This window comes from Natrix helvetica (genome assembly GCF_964273705.1).
Source record: "Natrix helvetica genome assembly, chromosome: 13".
Lineage (NCBI taxonomy): Eukaryota > Metazoa > Chordata > Lepidosauria > Squamata > Natricidae > Natrix > Natrix helvetica.
In genome coordinates this window covers 7966085-7982645 of record NC_138557.1, presented here as the reverse complement: position 1 = coordinate 7982645, position 16561 = coordinate 7966085, and the positions used below count along the sequence as shown (strand labels likewise).

At 43.7% G+C, this 16561-nt stretch overlaps 1 protein-coding gene across 2 annotated transcripts in view; it reads right to left on the bottom strand.

Annotated features, from left to right (window-relative positions):
• The window catches only part of LOC309398746 (lysosomal dipeptide transporter MFSD1-like), a 332444-nt gene extending 316215 nt beyond the window's left edge, over nucleotides 1-16229 (bottom strand). For both annotated transcript variants that reach the window (XR_014176437.1, XM_081965917.1), the window contains exons 1-12: nucleotides 16152-16229; nucleotides 13540-13640; nucleotides 12429-12553; nucleotides 12231-12286; nucleotides 11102-11245; nucleotides 9598-9756; nucleotides 5523-5638; nucleotides 5204-5304; nucleotides 3870-3981; nucleotides 2906-3043; nucleotides 1404-1543; nucleotides 45-156 (exon numbers count right to left, since the gene is read on the bottom strand). Coding sequence is in view for 1 of the 2 variants with exons in the window: in XM_081965917.1 (XP_081822043.1) it covers nucleotides 45-156; nucleotides 1404-1543; nucleotides 2906-3043; nucleotides 3870-3981; nucleotides 5204-5304; nucleotides 5523-5638; nucleotides 9598-9756; nucleotides 11102-11245; nucleotides 12231-12286; nucleotides 12429-12553; nucleotides 13540-13640; nucleotides 16152-16176 (1329 nt within the window). In the remaining variant the exon portion in view is untranslated. The remainder of the gene's footprint in view (nucleotides 1-44; nucleotides 157-1403; nucleotides 1544-2905; nucleotides 3044-3869; nucleotides 3982-5203; nucleotides 5305-5522; nucleotides 5639-9597; nucleotides 9757-11101; nucleotides 11246-12230; nucleotides 12287-12428; nucleotides 12554-13539; nucleotides 13641-16151) is intronic.
• Between the last annotated feature and the right edge of the window lie 332 nt (nucleotides 16230-16561).

Below are 16561 nucleotides of genomic sequence, written 5' to 3'. Positions count from 1 at the left end.
GGTAAGGGATTCCCCCTTGTTAATCGGCCAAGATGGATTCTTACCTGCTTCTTATCTACTACGTTAAGGCAGATGGAGGTGCCAATGCAAGCGACGGTGTTGGCCAGCATGAAGATCATCATCTGTTGCCAGCGCCATAAGGGGATCTTCAGTTCACTGGCAAAGGTTTTTTTTAAAAAAAGAACATTACCGGCCCGAATAGGGAGCAAGAGGAACAAGCCCAAGCATTCACATCCTATCGCATTAGTTCCATAAGATACAGACGGTCCTCGACTTATAGCAGTTCACTTAGCAACCGTTTGACCGCACTTGCAAAAGTGACTTACAATCGTTCACATTTATGACATTGCAATATCCCTGCTGTCACGCGACGCAAATGCAGACACTTGGCCACTAATTTGTATGTCAGGCCTGCAGTTATATTCCTTTTTAGGATCTTTGGCCTGCCACACACTCTATTATTTTCCTATACTGTTTCATTAATTGGGAGGGGGGATAGAAAGGAGTAGAATTGTGGAATGTGTTGTTGTCATTCCTTTCTAGAAGCCCAAGGTCATCTTTTGTCTCCGCACCTCTGCACCTGACCGGAACCAGCTGGGTGGAGATGCCAGCGTGGCCGAAGAAGATTGGACCATGTGATGGATTGATGGGTGTGGGGAAAAGATCATGAACTTTCAACTGGGTGGAATCCCAGGAAGCTTTTAGATTTGGGATTCCGCAGATGTGCCAACATGTCTGTCTTATTAAATTGGAACTTTAAGGATAGTTTTGCCTTGGACTCTGATTTAATTCTGCAAGATATTTGGAACGCTGACATTGATGGTTGCAGTGTCATTGATCACTTTTTGCAACCTTCTGACTAGCAGTCAATGGGGAAGCCAGATTCATTTAACAACTGCCCTGTTTTCCCGAAAATAAGACCTCCCTGGATAATAAGCCCAATTGGGCTTTTGAGCGCATGTGCTAAAATAAGGAAAAAAAAATCCTGAAAATAAGCCCTCCCCAAAAATATTGCAACACAGCAGCAGCCATGAGGTGACCACACTCGCCGCCTCCTGCACCTCAAAAATAATTAAGACCTCCCCAAAAATAAGACCAAGGTTTTATTTTGGGAGTCAAAAGAAAATAAGACCCTGTCTTATTTTCGGGAAAACACTACGTTACTAACTTAACAGTTGCAGGGATTCACTTAACTGGCAAGAAAGGTCATAAACTCAAATGTCTCACTTAGCAACCCAAATGTTGGGTTCAATTGCGGTCGTAAGTCGAGGACTACCTGTACTTGGTTATTAGTTCCATCATTAAGTATCAAGCAATTTATGGGAGCTGTTTGGAATGACACTTTTTCTTGATTTGAACGCATAAACTCTTACTTTCATAAGCAGAAAGACAGTTGTTGTTACCTGGACTTTGTTCCCAAGATCCGTCCCACGACCACATTAGAGAGTCCAATACCGATCATTTGCACGGATGTCGCCAGGCCCATAGCCGTTCCCAACGTTGCTTGAGGAACCACAAGTGGAATTGAAGGCCACATGCTGGCCTGAACAAAAGAGAGTCGAAAAGACAGGAGAAACGGCGTGAGGAAAAATCCACTTTTGCGGGAAGGAAGGATCAAACTTCACAGCAGCTTCATCAAATGATAAAAGCCATGTTTCTCAACCTTAATAACTTGAAGATGTGCGGACTTCAACTCCCAGAATTCCCTAGCCGGTCCATGCATTTGAAGATGGCTAAGGTTGAGAAATGCTGAGATGAACTCGTTAAAGAGTCCAGAATCAACAGGAGTTATCAACAACTCGTAAATGATCACAAGATCCCAACCTTCTTCTAAAACCTCTGTTTACTGATAATCACAAAGGGACGCCACAGATTTGACTGCTTACATCAGGGGTCTCCAACCGTTGGCCACTTTTAAGACTTATGGACTTCAACTTTGATTCACGAGTCTGAAATGTCAGACCAGGAAGCCATCTTTTACATTTGGACCTTCAGGCTTGCCACATTTTCTATTGTGGGAAAATGGGAGGGGGGATTATATAGAGTGTGGGTGAGATATAGTCAAAATAACATTCCTTTCTCAGAGAGTCAAGGCCATCTTGCCCTGCAGCTGCGATGAGGTGACTGGGAGGCATCTCAGGCTTTGGATGGTGCCTGATTGGACGATGTGATGGACATGTGGGTGCTGGGCAGGGACTTGAACTTCCTTTTGGGTGGGGAAAACGTGGATACTTTCAGATTCGGGTTTTCCTAGATGTGCCAATATGATCAAAACGGAACTTTTAGGAAACTCAAATCTCAGAGTCTTCTTTTGTTGGGGGGTGTTACTTGGAACCCTGACATTAGTTAGTTAGTTTACTTTATTGTCCATGCACCTTGTACAACAAAATCAAATGCGATCTTCAGAGTATAATGACAGTTCAGATTGTGGTTGTTAAGGAATCATGTGCAGTCATTAAGCACAACATCAGGTGGCGGCTGGTTTCCTCATTGACTTGGCTTGAATTAAAGTTGCCAAGGTTGGAGATCCCTGGATAGATGGACTCATTCTCTTCCCACTAACAGGAGCCAACTCATTTCTCAGGAGCGCTTAGCCTACCAGACACTTAAATTTGGATTCCTGCGACGAGCAGAAATTAGACTCTATGAGCTCCGTGACCTCCGATTCTAAAACAGTTTTGAAGCCAGCAGTGGAATGTGAGACTCAGCAAAATGAAAATCCCGCTTAAATTGGCTCTTCTGCTCTGAATCTCTTTCTCCTCACCTCCTTCTAACCTTTCTCTCTCTAAAAGAAGAACCCGGCAACATGGGACAAAGTTAGGTCAATACCAGAAATTTCCCCCCGGCTGAAACGTTGAGTAGAAATCAGGAGAGAATCAATACACGAAGAGTTCTGAAAACTTACGGCTGCAAAGGAGTAAGTGATTCCTAACCAGATGGTGGAGACCAGTGGGGGAACGAAGGTGAAGGCCAAGAGAGCAAATACGGGCAACGTGAGTACCGCACAACCAACAGCAAACACACCCCTTAGCCCAATATAATCCTGGGAAAAAAGCAGAAAAAGAGAAATGAGAGCCAGCATCAAGCTTTGGGAGGTGGTGAGTTCTAGTCTTGCCTTAGGCACAGAGCAGCTGGATGATCTTGGGCCAGTCACACACTCTCAGCTCTAGGAGGAAGAGAAGGACGAAGCATTTCTGAAATCTTGTCAAGGAAGCTGCAGTCACTAAGACAACATGCACACAAATCTCATAGGGTGATGTCAACGCATTCAGCTTATTGTGGCCACACAGAAATCTAGCTTTAAAAAGTGTAATTCACATTTTGTTAGAACAATGAATCGGTGGAACGACTTGCCTCCAGAAGCTGTAAATGCTCCAACACAGGAAGTTCTAAAGAAGATGTTGGATAACCATTTGTCTGAAATGGTATAGGGTTTCCTGCCTAAGCAGGAGGTTGGACTAGAAGACCTCCAAGGTCCCTTCGAACTCTGTTATTCTATTCTATTTTTCCCAAACCACAAACTGCTAATCCCCCCCCCCCAAAAAAAAACCTACCCTCTAAAAGGAAAACCTCAAGGAATGAATTATACCATTCCCCAAATATTTTTTCCAGTGATGATTTGATGACTTGGAGGTTAATTACATTGGGGCTAAGCAGAGAGGCAGTTGATTTTGTCCATGTCGTACTCTCATTTCAGAACAGGGCAGCAAAACTCAATGCAGCCTTCGCCCCAGAAAAAGTCGCCCACCTTGTTGTGTTCTTTATTCTTTTCAGGCCTCTTTGTTCCCACTTGCACAATTTTATGAGTTGTCTTTTATGAGTTACCCCATTTCTACCCTTGAGTCTTAAAACCATCCTTCAAAACTCACAATCAGGATGCCAATGGCCGCCGAGAGCACAAGAGAGCTGTCGTAAACCGCTCCAGCTATATAAGCAGCTGTCTGTTGACTGTAGCCAGGATACTTATCTTGGATAAACTTACTAGAAGAGGAGAAATGGAAAGGGGACAGGAGAAAGAGGAACACATTAGGCCTCTGGATCATATTATTTTGACACTGATGTGGAGTCGGGAAAAACATCATCCTTGTACAAACAAGTCAACTCTTCTGAATTGATCATTTAGTGTTTTTAATAGCGTTTAGTTCTAAGATTCTGCCTTTGGCAAGAGAAACCAAAGTCTAGAAGACAATTTTTCAAGCAGCTTGAGAACCTCATACGCCCCTCCACCAAGGTGCAAGGGCACAACTACCCTGTTTCCCCGAAAATAAGACCTCCCTGGATAATAAAGCCCAATCAAGCTTTTGAGTGCATGCGCTAAAATAAACCCTCCTCCCCCAAATAAGACCTCCCCTAAAATACTTAACCGCATGCACAGCTGCTCCCCGCCATTTCCTGGGGGGCAGGAAAGGGGGAAACATACCCCAGGCACCCCATATGCTCCTGCCATCCACACCGAATGGCCTCGTGGAGGCCGCTCTCGCAAATCCTAGCTACCACACCCCTTCTCTTAGTGGCGGACGTAAAAAGAACGGCAGGCCCACCAACGCTAGGGCTGGCAACAGTGCGCCAGAAACAGAGGCAAAACTTCCGGCCCTCTCTGGGTCAGCTGATCCATGGGCTGAGGTTAAATGGCCTCCTGCACCTCAAAAATAAGATATCCCCGAAAATAAGGCCAAGCGCTTATTTCGGGGGTCAGAAAAAAATAGGACCATCTTATTTTCAGGGAAATGCGGTAATATGGTGTTTTTTTACTGTGAACTTTAGAGAAATTTCCCAACCTGTTCCTAGTTGTGTGATGGCAAACCTATGACATGCATGCCGGAAGTGGCACACAGGGCCATTTTTTGCAAAAACAGGATGCGCAGAGTGGGGTTTCGGGAGGCCGAAAAAGACTGTATTCGGTGTATGAGACGCACCAACATTTCTACCTTCTTTTAGGAGGGTGGGGGAGTGTGTCTTATACTCCGAAAAGTATGGTACTTTCCCATCTATTTGTCAACCCAAACTGCCCCATCACCCTTACAGAGGGACCCTTGTTTTAACTCCATTCAATCAATTTGGGTCCTGTAAGGAGTTCTCCTTTCCTTCTTGCGCTTCACCGATTCTCGTCGTGGGGGGAGGGAAACCCTGCCCGCCCCCGGATTCGCTCCCTTCTTGCCAACAGCCAGGCCTCTCTCCCATTTTGCAAAATGAAAAGGCTTACCTTGCATCGGCCACAAATGGGAAGATCCCATTGTAGAAGAACATTATAGTTAGCACCAAAAGCCAGTAGCGAAGGGGTAAGTGCCGGATATCTTGAACTTTCTGGAAGTTAAAAATAAAGGGCGCATTAATTACCTACAACCACAGCTCTGAGGATTAGTCTCTCTTAAAGGCAACTCTCTCCAGCCCAGTGGCTCTCGAGCACAATCAGCTTTAAATGTTTGACGTCTCTCTGGACTGTCATCGCCATGAATGACTGGCATCCAAAAGACAATAAAAAGAAAGCGGAAGTTGCCCGTCTCAACATCCACCCTACTTACCACTTTCTTGGACTCTTGCTGGAGAACTCCATCCAAGCCGAGCTGCTTGGTGCCCACTTTGTCCAGCACGCTAACCGTGATGGCTGAAACAAAGCCCAACACGCATAACAAAGCTCCTGTGAACAGAACACAAACCAATGGTTAGAACCTCCATCAACGGTGGACCTTATGATTGGCGTGAAACTCTTTAGATCTTGGCAACCTTTGTGTCAACTCTGAAGGGAAGTTTGCTGAGGCCATCTTTTGCTGCCTCATAGTTGCCACGAACTCTGAAGGGAGGGAGAAGTATACAGACTGGCTAGCGGTCAAAACAAAAAGCTTTCTTGTGGGAAGCAAGGTCATCCCAAACTGAGTTGAAGGAGGAGAGGAGCAAGCAAGCAGGCTGTCAACTACCTTAATTGGACAATGTGACCTCTGGGGAGGGAAACCATTGCTCTTTTAATTAGGCTGAAACCGTGGGAAACTTTAGAGTTGGTTTTCACTAGCTGTGCTGATGTGATGTCTCCAATAAACATGTTCTTTTGACGAATCTACCTGCCTCAGAGTTCTGCTTTTGGCGGATGCGTTACTCGGAACCCTGACACTTTTTTTTTCTGGTCAAAAGTTTTTTTCTTTTTTAATGATCCATATAATATAATCCAAAGTATACCAGTACATCTTAGCAAGCAGTTTTTGAGTATTCAATAATGTTTCAATTCCTTTTGCCATTAAGCCTCTTCAATTTATATTTGCTCTTCTGCTTTCCATACACCATATTATAGACTATTTCATCTTCAGCTCTCCTCCTCTCCTTCTCTTCTCCTCCCTACCTCCTTTCTTCCCTCTACCCTCTCTCTCTTCTCTACGTCCCCTTGCTCTCTCCCTCTCCTCTTTCCACACCTTCCCTCTCTCCTACTCCCTCTCTCCCTTCCACTTCCCTCTTTCCTATCTCCTTTCTCTCTCTTTCCCTCTCTTTATCGCCCTTCCTTTCTCTATTTTACATGCTGTATTTCCGCCTTTTAGCAAACCGCATTCAGTATCAATGGCATTAATAATTGTATTCTCAAAGAAAAAAGAAAACAATATTTTCCATATTGCTAGGGTTTTTTTTTTTTTAGAGGTACACCTAATGTGTGCAAAGCATATGCTATTATGAACTTTAATTAACTGTAACATGGAGTTCCGGTTCCGGCGGCGGCGGCGACGGGCAGCTCTTTGCCCGCTCCGGCTCCCCGGTGGGCTTCCCCACTCCTTGGGGGGCACAGGACACCCCGCAGAGGGGTCCTGCCGGAGGGGCGGCATCGCGGAGGTCTCCTGCAGCGGCGGCAGCCGGCGGGGGCTCTCTCGCGCGCCCAAGGCACCGGGGAGCAAGCTCGGAGGGCGCATCGCGTTTCCACGCCTCGCGCCTCGCTACAAGCCGACTGGAGAATGCTACAATTGAAGGAAGCAGCTGCGGTGCGGTGAGGTTGCCTCTCTCTTCATCCCTTACTTTGCATGAAGATTTGATTCAGCTTTTAAAACTTTAAAACAACTTTCGGAGCATTTTGGAGGTGCGGCTGGAGGGAGGGGGGTTTTCCCCCCCCCCCTTGGACAAGCGGCAAGAAACAATTTTGCTCTCAGCCCCCGGGGAAGGAGGAGGGGGGAGAGCCAACGAATGAAGCCTCACTTAGGCTGAGATGATTTTCTTTTCAATTTAATTTTACATATTACAATGATTTGAGGACTTTTGGAACTTTTTAAAACTTTGTTACGCCTCTGTGCCCAAAACTGGCAGGGCAAGATGGCACACTTCCGTTGTCTTTATGAACTCTGAAACCTGACTCCACCTTTAAAATTCAGGCTTCCGGTCTTTGTCTCCGTGTCTCCCAGAGGAACCTCTTGTGGATTGGTATTTTTTTAACCTTCTAGGGGAAATTTTCTATCTATTGCCAGACTTATTGGAGAGATTCTCTTCTGCCTGGTTATTCTGCTCCCGGATTCACCTGGCTACCCTTCTTTTCTAATTGCTTACTTCATATTTGGACTGAACTTTTAACGTTATAAAGGATGGCATCTAAAAGACCCCCTCCTGGAAAACCTGGCTTTGCCACTTCTGCTCCAACATCCGCAACATCCAGTCCAGCCACACAGTCAAAGATAACAGAACTGATGCAACATAAGACTACAGAGATGGACTTTCAACAAATGCTTCAACAAATTCTACAGGGCCAGGAGGAAATCAAGAAACAGTTAAGGGAAATGAAAGATGAAATTAAAGAAAATCAAGCCCAAATATATAAGAACTCACAAAGACTGAATCTTGTGGAAGGGGGGGTGGAGGAGGTGAGGGGGGTGGTGGAAGCTGTGCAGAAAGGGAACAAAGATCTTGACATCCAACAGATGAAATTAGAATTTGAGAGAATGTCCTATTATCTTAGATTTCAAAATGTTATAGAAGAAGATGGGGAAAATATAAGGGACATCATGACAAACATTCTGGCTGACTATACACACAAAGAAAAACAACAGATGGGGTGGGATATAGATCTGGTTTATAGAGTGAACTCAGCTTATGCTAGAACACACAATTTACCCAGGGAGGTTCACATTAAATTCCTTAGAAAAACCACAAGAGATGAAATTCTGGGTGTACAAAGGGGGCAAGCATTGACATATCATGATATGGAGATAACCATTCTGAAGCAGATCCCTAAGAAGATTAGAGAAAAAAGAAAAAATTATTCGCAATTAGCGAATAAATTATACCAGAAAGGGGTGTGGTTTAGATGGTTGATGCCTGAAGGTATGCTGATATTCTGGGAGGAGACAAGAATCAGAATTAATTCACCCATAGAGGCGCAGGCCTTTATGGAAAAAAATAAAACACTCCTAGAGAAACCACCAGACACTACAACGGACACGCAGGACACGGGAGGGGCCAGAGCTCTGCCAGTGGAGGGAGATGGGGCAATAGCAAGAAGACTCAGATCACAGAAATAAATATGAAAATCATATTATTATAAATTGACCGAAAGTGAAAATGGAATTATATTTGGATTTTATATTGTAATGTTTAATTTGATTGAATTTAATAATAGAACTAATATGCTGATTATAATCAATTATATACTAATGCATTATATATAAATGTACGCTATGGGTATGGAGGGAGGGGGGCCTCACACACTTTGCAACTGCCAAAATTTGTATACCTGTCCATTTACCCTTTTCCCTATAAATTTTGAAAAACCAATAAAATTTTATTACAAAAAAAAAAAAAAAAAAAAAAAAAAAAAAAAAATTAACTGTAACATTGAAATGTAATATGTGTGTATGGTATAGAAAGGATTGCAAGCCAAAAAGAATCAAAGGTAAACTAAGGTGCATAAAGATAGTAGGTTAGCTGGTATGTATTAATAATGGAAGGTGAAATGATTATGCCAGGTTACAAACAAGAAAAACATTAGTTGGGAAAGTTATTAGAGGAGGGTGGAAAATGGGGGGAAAGATGGAAATACACCTAATCATATATATAATCATAAGATGAGATAATACATATAATCATAAGATAATACATATAATCATAAAATGAGATAAAATAGGAGCGCTTAATGATGTAAAAGTATGTAACAGCTGTCAACGTCTAAAGCATTCCCGTGACTACTATCAACTTGAGGAAGGGGTGGGGGGGAATGCCATGCATACTTTTGGCCAAAGTCTCATATTTCTGTACTGGGATGTGAATGCGCATGTCCAGAACCCTGCCGTAACGTCCTGTTGGAGAATGTGATTGATGACCTCAGCCAGAGGGGAGGGGGCACAGAGGTGAAGTTCAGACGCCATTAAGTGGGATTTAGTTTCAGCTACCCAGAAGTCTGTGCCAAGATGTTAGTCCTAATAAATGAATGGGGGTTTTTTTGAACTTTGTCTCGTGGCTCGTAAATTAATTAGGGCAACTCTTGGAAACTTCACAACAGCATTATGAGGATGGCGGGAAATTTGAATCCGTCTTGCACTGCGTCCAAAAAAGAGGTTGTTACCGGGAGAAACAAATGGAACCCAGGCACTTTGTATTCAAAGCATCAAATATATGCACCATGCTCCAAGAGAAACTCACCTCCCCAAAGGGTCCATTGGATCCCAAAATGGCTCTCAAACTGCTGGGTGAAAAAGAAGTTGAGGACGCTGCCAAGGCGGGAGAAAGAGAGAGTCAGCCCAAAGGCAAGCGCCAGCTCCTTCCCCTTGAACCAAAAGGCGGTAATGCGGTTCTGCACAACTCAAAAGGCAGAAGAGAGATCAGTGTCACTTAGCGGGCTGTAATATAAAGTCTCAGGACAGAGCAATGCAGAGGGCGGCGTTTTTTTTTCTGAACTTTATAAAAAAAACGTGCCTCCATTGAAGGAGGCAAGCAGGACACTCGAAGCATAAAAAAAGACAGGAAGGAAGAAGGAAGGAAGGTTAGAAAGAAGGTTAAGAGGTAGGGAAAGAAAGGAAGGAAAAGAAAAAAACAAAACTAAAAAATGAATGAATGAAAGAAAGAGAAAAAGGAAGAGGTAGGGAAAGAGAAAGAAGAGAAAGAAAGAAAAAGGTAGGGAAAGAGAAAGGAAGAAGAGAGAAAGAAAAAAGGTAGGGAAAGAAAGAGAAAAAAAGGGAAAGAAGGAAGAAGAGAAAGGAAGAGAAAGGAAGAAAGAAAGGATGAAGTTAAATATTATGAAGAAAGAATACACAGCAAAAAGAAAATCCATGCTAGTCTATTTTAATAAAGTCCCCTGGGACTGGCTGCCTAGAATTCATTGGATTTATTGATGTTGGGTGTCCAATAAATAAATTTTGAAACATCTTTCAAAATGCTCATCCCTTCCCTTTTGAATCAACAATTTTCCCCACATGCAGCATTAACATCCACAGACTTGAAACCAGATTCCCCATTTTGCCTGGAATAGAAGGTCTTGGTGAGCTGCCTACCAGAGCATAACGATGGTACCTCTCTAGGGTCCATAATCAAGCTGCCCTTTGTATAAAAATGCCCTCTTGTAATACCTTTGCCTGATATCAGAATTATCTTTTCACATGCAGTCTGAACTTGTTTTGTACATACGGTAAGAGTGGATGAGTAACTTCCACTGCTTTTCTCTCTGCGTGTAATGCACAATTTCTACTTTCTATTATTATCTTCTTTATGCTTCTGTCTTTGCCAAGAAGCCCACTTGGCTTTAGACTGAAGACTTTGTAAGAGCCTCTTATCTGAGTGCTACCGCTGAATGAGAATAGTGGGGTTTTTTGGGCATCATTATCATTATTATTTCATCTCCCACTAATCTTCTTTCTTAATTTATTTTCCCAGAATTGGACAAGAAAGCAACCATTTAGAGATCTTAATTGACACTGGTTTTATATTGCATTCTCTGTTATATTATTTCTGAACGTGGCAAAGTGTTTACATACTGCTATTTTAATTGTCTATACTTGAAGCTATACATTTCATTTATAAATTAAAACAAAGCCACGTCACTTTTCCACTGAAAAAAAGGCATAATTTTGGAGATCGTAGCAAACATTCATTGGCTTCCATTCCCCTATAAGACAAATGTTCTATGGAGAAGACGCTGCTCGTCCCTTACTTGTAAGCGATCCATTTCCAGAACCAAAAAGCAATCTGCCCGTTAGCATCAGAGGCAAGAGGTACGGAGTTCCTTTTAGATGAGAGCCCAGTGCAAAAATGGACGATCCCAAGACAGTCAGAAACGAGAAGACAAAGACACCAACTATAGAGAGGAGGAGAAAAAACCGGTATAGGGAAAACAGGCAAAACATACGGCTTTTATAACAGGCACGTAAATTGGAATCGGAGAGGTGGAATAAATATGTATAAGCGAAATACCACTCATGCTTCATCACGAAATCTCCAGAACCGTAAAGCCTACTGAAATTTGGCACGTATGTTCCTCTTAGCTTCTAGGTGCTCGCTAAGAAAGGATTTTTTGAAATGACCATCAGATCATTAGTATTTCTAATATTATTATTAACACACTCTCATGCTAAGGAGTTAGATGTTCTACTCCTCCTCCCCACCTGAAAAGAACTCTGTTTCAACTGCCACTTGGGCGTGGCCAGGGCATGACTCATCCGGCCTGCAGGTTGGGATGAGGACCAATGGGGCCAGCCTGAGGGAGAGAAGGGGATAAGATAGGAGAGGCCACTGTGGGGCAAGCCTGAGGGACAGAAGGTGGATAGGAGAGAAGAGGAGGCTTCTGTGGGGAGAGCCTGAGGGAGAGAAGGGGAGAGAAGAGGCCGATCGTAACTACTCGTTAATGTTCAAACAATTTATCAAGCCCGATCAGTGAAAGTGATCATCCGATCAACTAATTTTAAATATCCGAAACAAAGCTTCACTTTCAAAATGCATCCCAAACCATAACTGTACCCAGATAGACGTGGCTGAAGCAAATCCTTCTATTTCACATTTAAAAGCTCCTTGTGAAAATTCTCGGGCGCAGATCAATGCCAATAACCTTCCAGGAAATGCAACTCTTCATCATGTATGAACAGAGCAGAAAAGGTCTTCTTCTTTAGCCAGCTGGATTTGAGAAGACAAAGGAACATACAGAACAGCCTCCCCCACCCCCCAAAGCCCCAGATGATCTCAGAGAGAGGGCAGGCCAAGTGGCAAAGAAAACAATGGCACAGTCACCCGGGTTGAGATGGGCGGGCACAGAAATTAAACAAATAGTTCAACTCCTCCAAACTTACAGCGATTTCCAAGTTTGTCAATCAGGAAGCCAGCCACAATCACCACCAGTGCATTACTAAAGAGAACAAAAAAATAAATAAATCACGAGGAGGAGGTGGAGATAAATAGTATTTTGTGTGTATGTGTGTGAGAGAGAGGCAGAGACACAGAGAGAAAGAGATAGACAGCGAGACAGAGAAAGATAGAGACTGACTCACGTCCAGGCATAGATGGCATATAGAAGATTGTATTGTTCAGGAGTCATTCCAAGCCCTTCCACGCAATCAGTTGTTGCATTATGTTTTGTGCCATTGTGTTGAGTTCCGTTGGGGCAGGTTAGATTCTGGAGGACAAATCAGAAGGAAAACAAAATTATCAATATCAGAAATTTCAAAGGAGCCAAGATGAAATACATCCTGATTTATAGTGAGGCCCATCTGCATTTTTGTTCCAGATAATTAGATAATTCCATTCCTTGCAAAAGGTGGTTTTGCTTGTTAGGTTTTGCTCATGTGTATCGAAGGAACGCACTATGCAGCTATTAGCGCTCTTCTGATCAAGATTTATGGCTTGGTGTGATTTGACAGCCCGGTCAATCTAACTATATAAAATGGCTCTGTGTGTGTGTGTTTGTGTGTGTGTGTGTTTCAGTATAACTCTGGAACACCTCAAGCAATTTCAACCAAACTTGGTACACAGATGACTTACTCTCTGGAAACAAATACAGTGGGGGTAAGACACCCCTAACACTCCTCGGGATATGTGTTCTGTTAAGATGCAGCCTGTTGTGTCTTAAAATGCCTTCTACTGGTCTGCTGTAAAATGGCTTCTACTGTACAGCACAGTGGAGTTGCCCAGGTAATGGCTTCACAGTATTCCACAACGGGGCTCCCTCTGATAAGACGGACAATCCAACAATTTCTGGATATTTTCCCCCTATAAATAAGTACCCAGGCAATGCCAGGTTATTGGCTAGTTATCAATAAAGCATAGTTTAAAAACCATAACTTGGTACAATGTGTGAAGCCGGTATGTAGCAATATGTAAAAAAGCAGGCCCTGGGTCTTATGTATGGAAAACAAATAAAATTACTACATCAGCTATCAAAGATGTGGCAGTGCAGAGTTTCTTGAATTCTTTCATACACCTTTGATAACTCAGATATGGAAACAGCTGAAACGTTCATTGTTAATCTCTGCAGCTCTGGAAAAATTTGGATTGAAAAAAGGCTTGGAAACTTTGCACCTCTAATCCACTTGCTGAAATCAAACAGGCTCTCCTAACTTCTAACACGGTCAGAGAGAAAAGTGGGGGGGGGGAGACACTCACCCCTTGAAACTGTTCTTGCAAGACACTGGGAATGTCAAAACAGAAGTAGGAGCCAAAGGTCAAGAGACAGTTGAAGAAAAGCACAAGGAATCTGTAATAAGCTGCAAAGGGAAATCAAGTGTTAGAATGGTAGAAAATAGCTATGTGCAGTTACTGTTAAAAATTTAAAAAGCACGAAAATTTCCCCAGGATTTTGATTTCACCAATCACCAACGACTGATATAATGCCCAGAGATTATACTACTACTTTACATAAACTTACACTAATTGCGGTTCTGATTTGTTTTACTTCCCAAAGACTGGGATGTAATACACTGAGGCCCACTTTTTCATGTTAAAGGTTCACACACATGGGCTAGTCGTTCCCGACTCTAGGGGGCGGTGCTCATCTCCGTTTCAAAGCCGAAGAGCCAGCGCTGTCCGAAGACGTCTCCGTGGTCATGTGGCTGGCACGACTAAACGCTGAAGGCGCACGGAACGCTGTTACCTTCCCACCAAAGGTGGTTCCTATTTTTCTACTTGCATTTTTACATGCTTTCGAACTGCTAGGTTGGCAGAAGCTGGGACAAGTAACAGGAGCTCGCTCCGTTACGCGGTGATAGAGATTCGAACCGCCGAATTGCCGACCTTTCTGATCGACAAGCTCAGTGTCTTAGCTACTGACCCAACCGCGTCCCCATTTTTCTTGTTAAGTGAGCAGCAAAAACCACAAGGAGGCGCTTTATATATGCTGAATAAATTGACATTTACAATATAATTTGGAAGGCATTTATTGCAAATATTTGTTCTACTGTATTTTAGCTACAAGTAATCCTTCCTTTACGACCATTCGTTTAGTGACTGTGCAAAGGCACTGAAAAAAGTACACTTATGACCATTCACAGCATCCCAGTCACATAATCAAAATTTGGGCTCTTGGCAACTGGCATGTACTTATTACAGTTTCAGCATCTCAGGGTCACATGATCTCCGTTTATGGCCTTCCCGGCCTGCTTCCGATGAACCAAATCAACAGGCAAAGTCAGTTAATTGTTGTGGCAGAAAAGATCGAATAATTGGACGCAACTGGTTTAACAATCCCTTTGTTCAGCTATGGAAATTCTGGTCCTCATTGCAATCTATTGAGGGGTGCCTGTATTTTTGTGTATGCCATTCTTCATTCTTGCCATCCATAAAAATTCAAAATAAAATAAACCAAATCTTGCAGCTGACACCCAATCTGTGATTTTAATCACGGCGACTTGCCAGATGCAAAGGCCCAAATACCCCCAGCCCAGGCTTAATCCAGCCCAAAGATCCCCTAATCCCACATCCTGTTCCACATGGTTAGATTAGATTAACAGAGTTGGAAGGGACCTTGTAGGTCATCTAGTCCACCCCCACCCCCTCAAGCAGGAAACCCTACACCATTTCCGACAAATGGCAGTCAAATCTCTTCCTGAAAGCGGGATACTTCCAACCTCAAAGCAATGCCACTGCTCCCTTCCAATTGTTCTCATCAGGGGCCTCTTATTCTTTCTGATCTTGCTTTTTTGTTTTTGCATTTAACATTTTTAATAGAATCGAATAAGATTAGAATAGAATAGGATTAGATTAGAATAGAACAGAATATAGAATAGAATAGAACAAAACAAAACAGGAATTAATACAATAGAAAATAGAAAAGAATAGAATGGGATGGGATGGAATGGAATGGAATAGAATAGAATTCTTGATTGGCCAAGTGTGATTGGACACACAAGGAATTTGTCTTTGGTGCAGATGCTCTCAGTGTACATAAAGAAAAATAAAATAGAATACATTCATTAAGAATCATAAGATACAATACTTAGTGATAGTCATAGGTTACTAATAAGCAATTAAATTATACTAGGAAACAAATAAAACAATACAAAAATTTTAAAGATACAAGCAAGATGGTTATAGTCATAGGTGGAAAGAAATAGGTATTAGGAAAGAGATAGATACTAGGAACGGTGAGAAGACTAATAGTAATGCAGCCTTAGTGAATAGTTTGACAGTGTTGTGGGAATTAGTTGTTTAGCAGAGTGATGGCAGGGAAAAAACTGTCCTTGTGTCTAGTTTTGGTGTGCAGTGCCCTATAGCGTCGTTTTGAGAGTAGGAGCTGAAACAATTTACGTCCAGGATGTAGATATCTTCCCATGCCTTTTATATTTAATGCCTTTTATATTTATCATTTTAATTGCAAAGGTCGCTTTTCGGACTGAGAAAATGAGCAGTGCATCACACCCACACCGCTCAACAGGCATGCTAAGTAGAATCAACACCCCAGCCTTGGCGAGTTAGTTGCCCCCCTAGTCGCCTCTTTTGGGAATCCGCCCCAGGGAGATTTCCACCACCCACCCCTTCTCCTCTTTAACCCTCCTCCTCTTCCAGCCCCTGCCCACCTAACCCCGAGGAAATCACGTGCAGAATTCTCACGGGGTTGCGACCTGGGACCGATCTGAGCATCAGAATAGTCCTCAATGCAAAAAAAAAAGGGGGGTGCTCTGAGCATACGCAGAGCGCGCCTGGCGGCCTGCACTAAGGAGGCGCCCCGTGACAGCCGGCTCCCCGCTGCATCGGAGCTCGGGGTTCGTGCTCCGGCTCACCTTTCTCGGCCGCCGCTTCCGCCATCGCTCCGATTCCCAGCTGGCCGACTCCGTTTCTCCCAAGGGAGCAATAGCCCCGCCCCTGGCCCCGCCCACCATCCCCGGGATCGAGGCCCCGCCCCTTTCCTCATCCAGCCACGCTTTGTTCCTCGATGGCCCACATTTCGCCCCGCCTACTACTCAGCCCTCCCTCCCTACGTGAGCTCGGACGAAACTCCGCCCTTCTGTCTCGTGACGTGAAACGCCGCCCTCTTCCTCTCCCCGCCTCCCTTATAACGCGTTCCCGTATCTGTAATCGGAGCTTTGCCTCCAAGCCACGCCTCCCTCGCCGCCTCTGCAGTTGCAAGCTCCGCCCCTGCAGTTGACGCCCTTTGGATGCTTTGGAGGCTCCTCTGCTCCGCCCCTCAGCG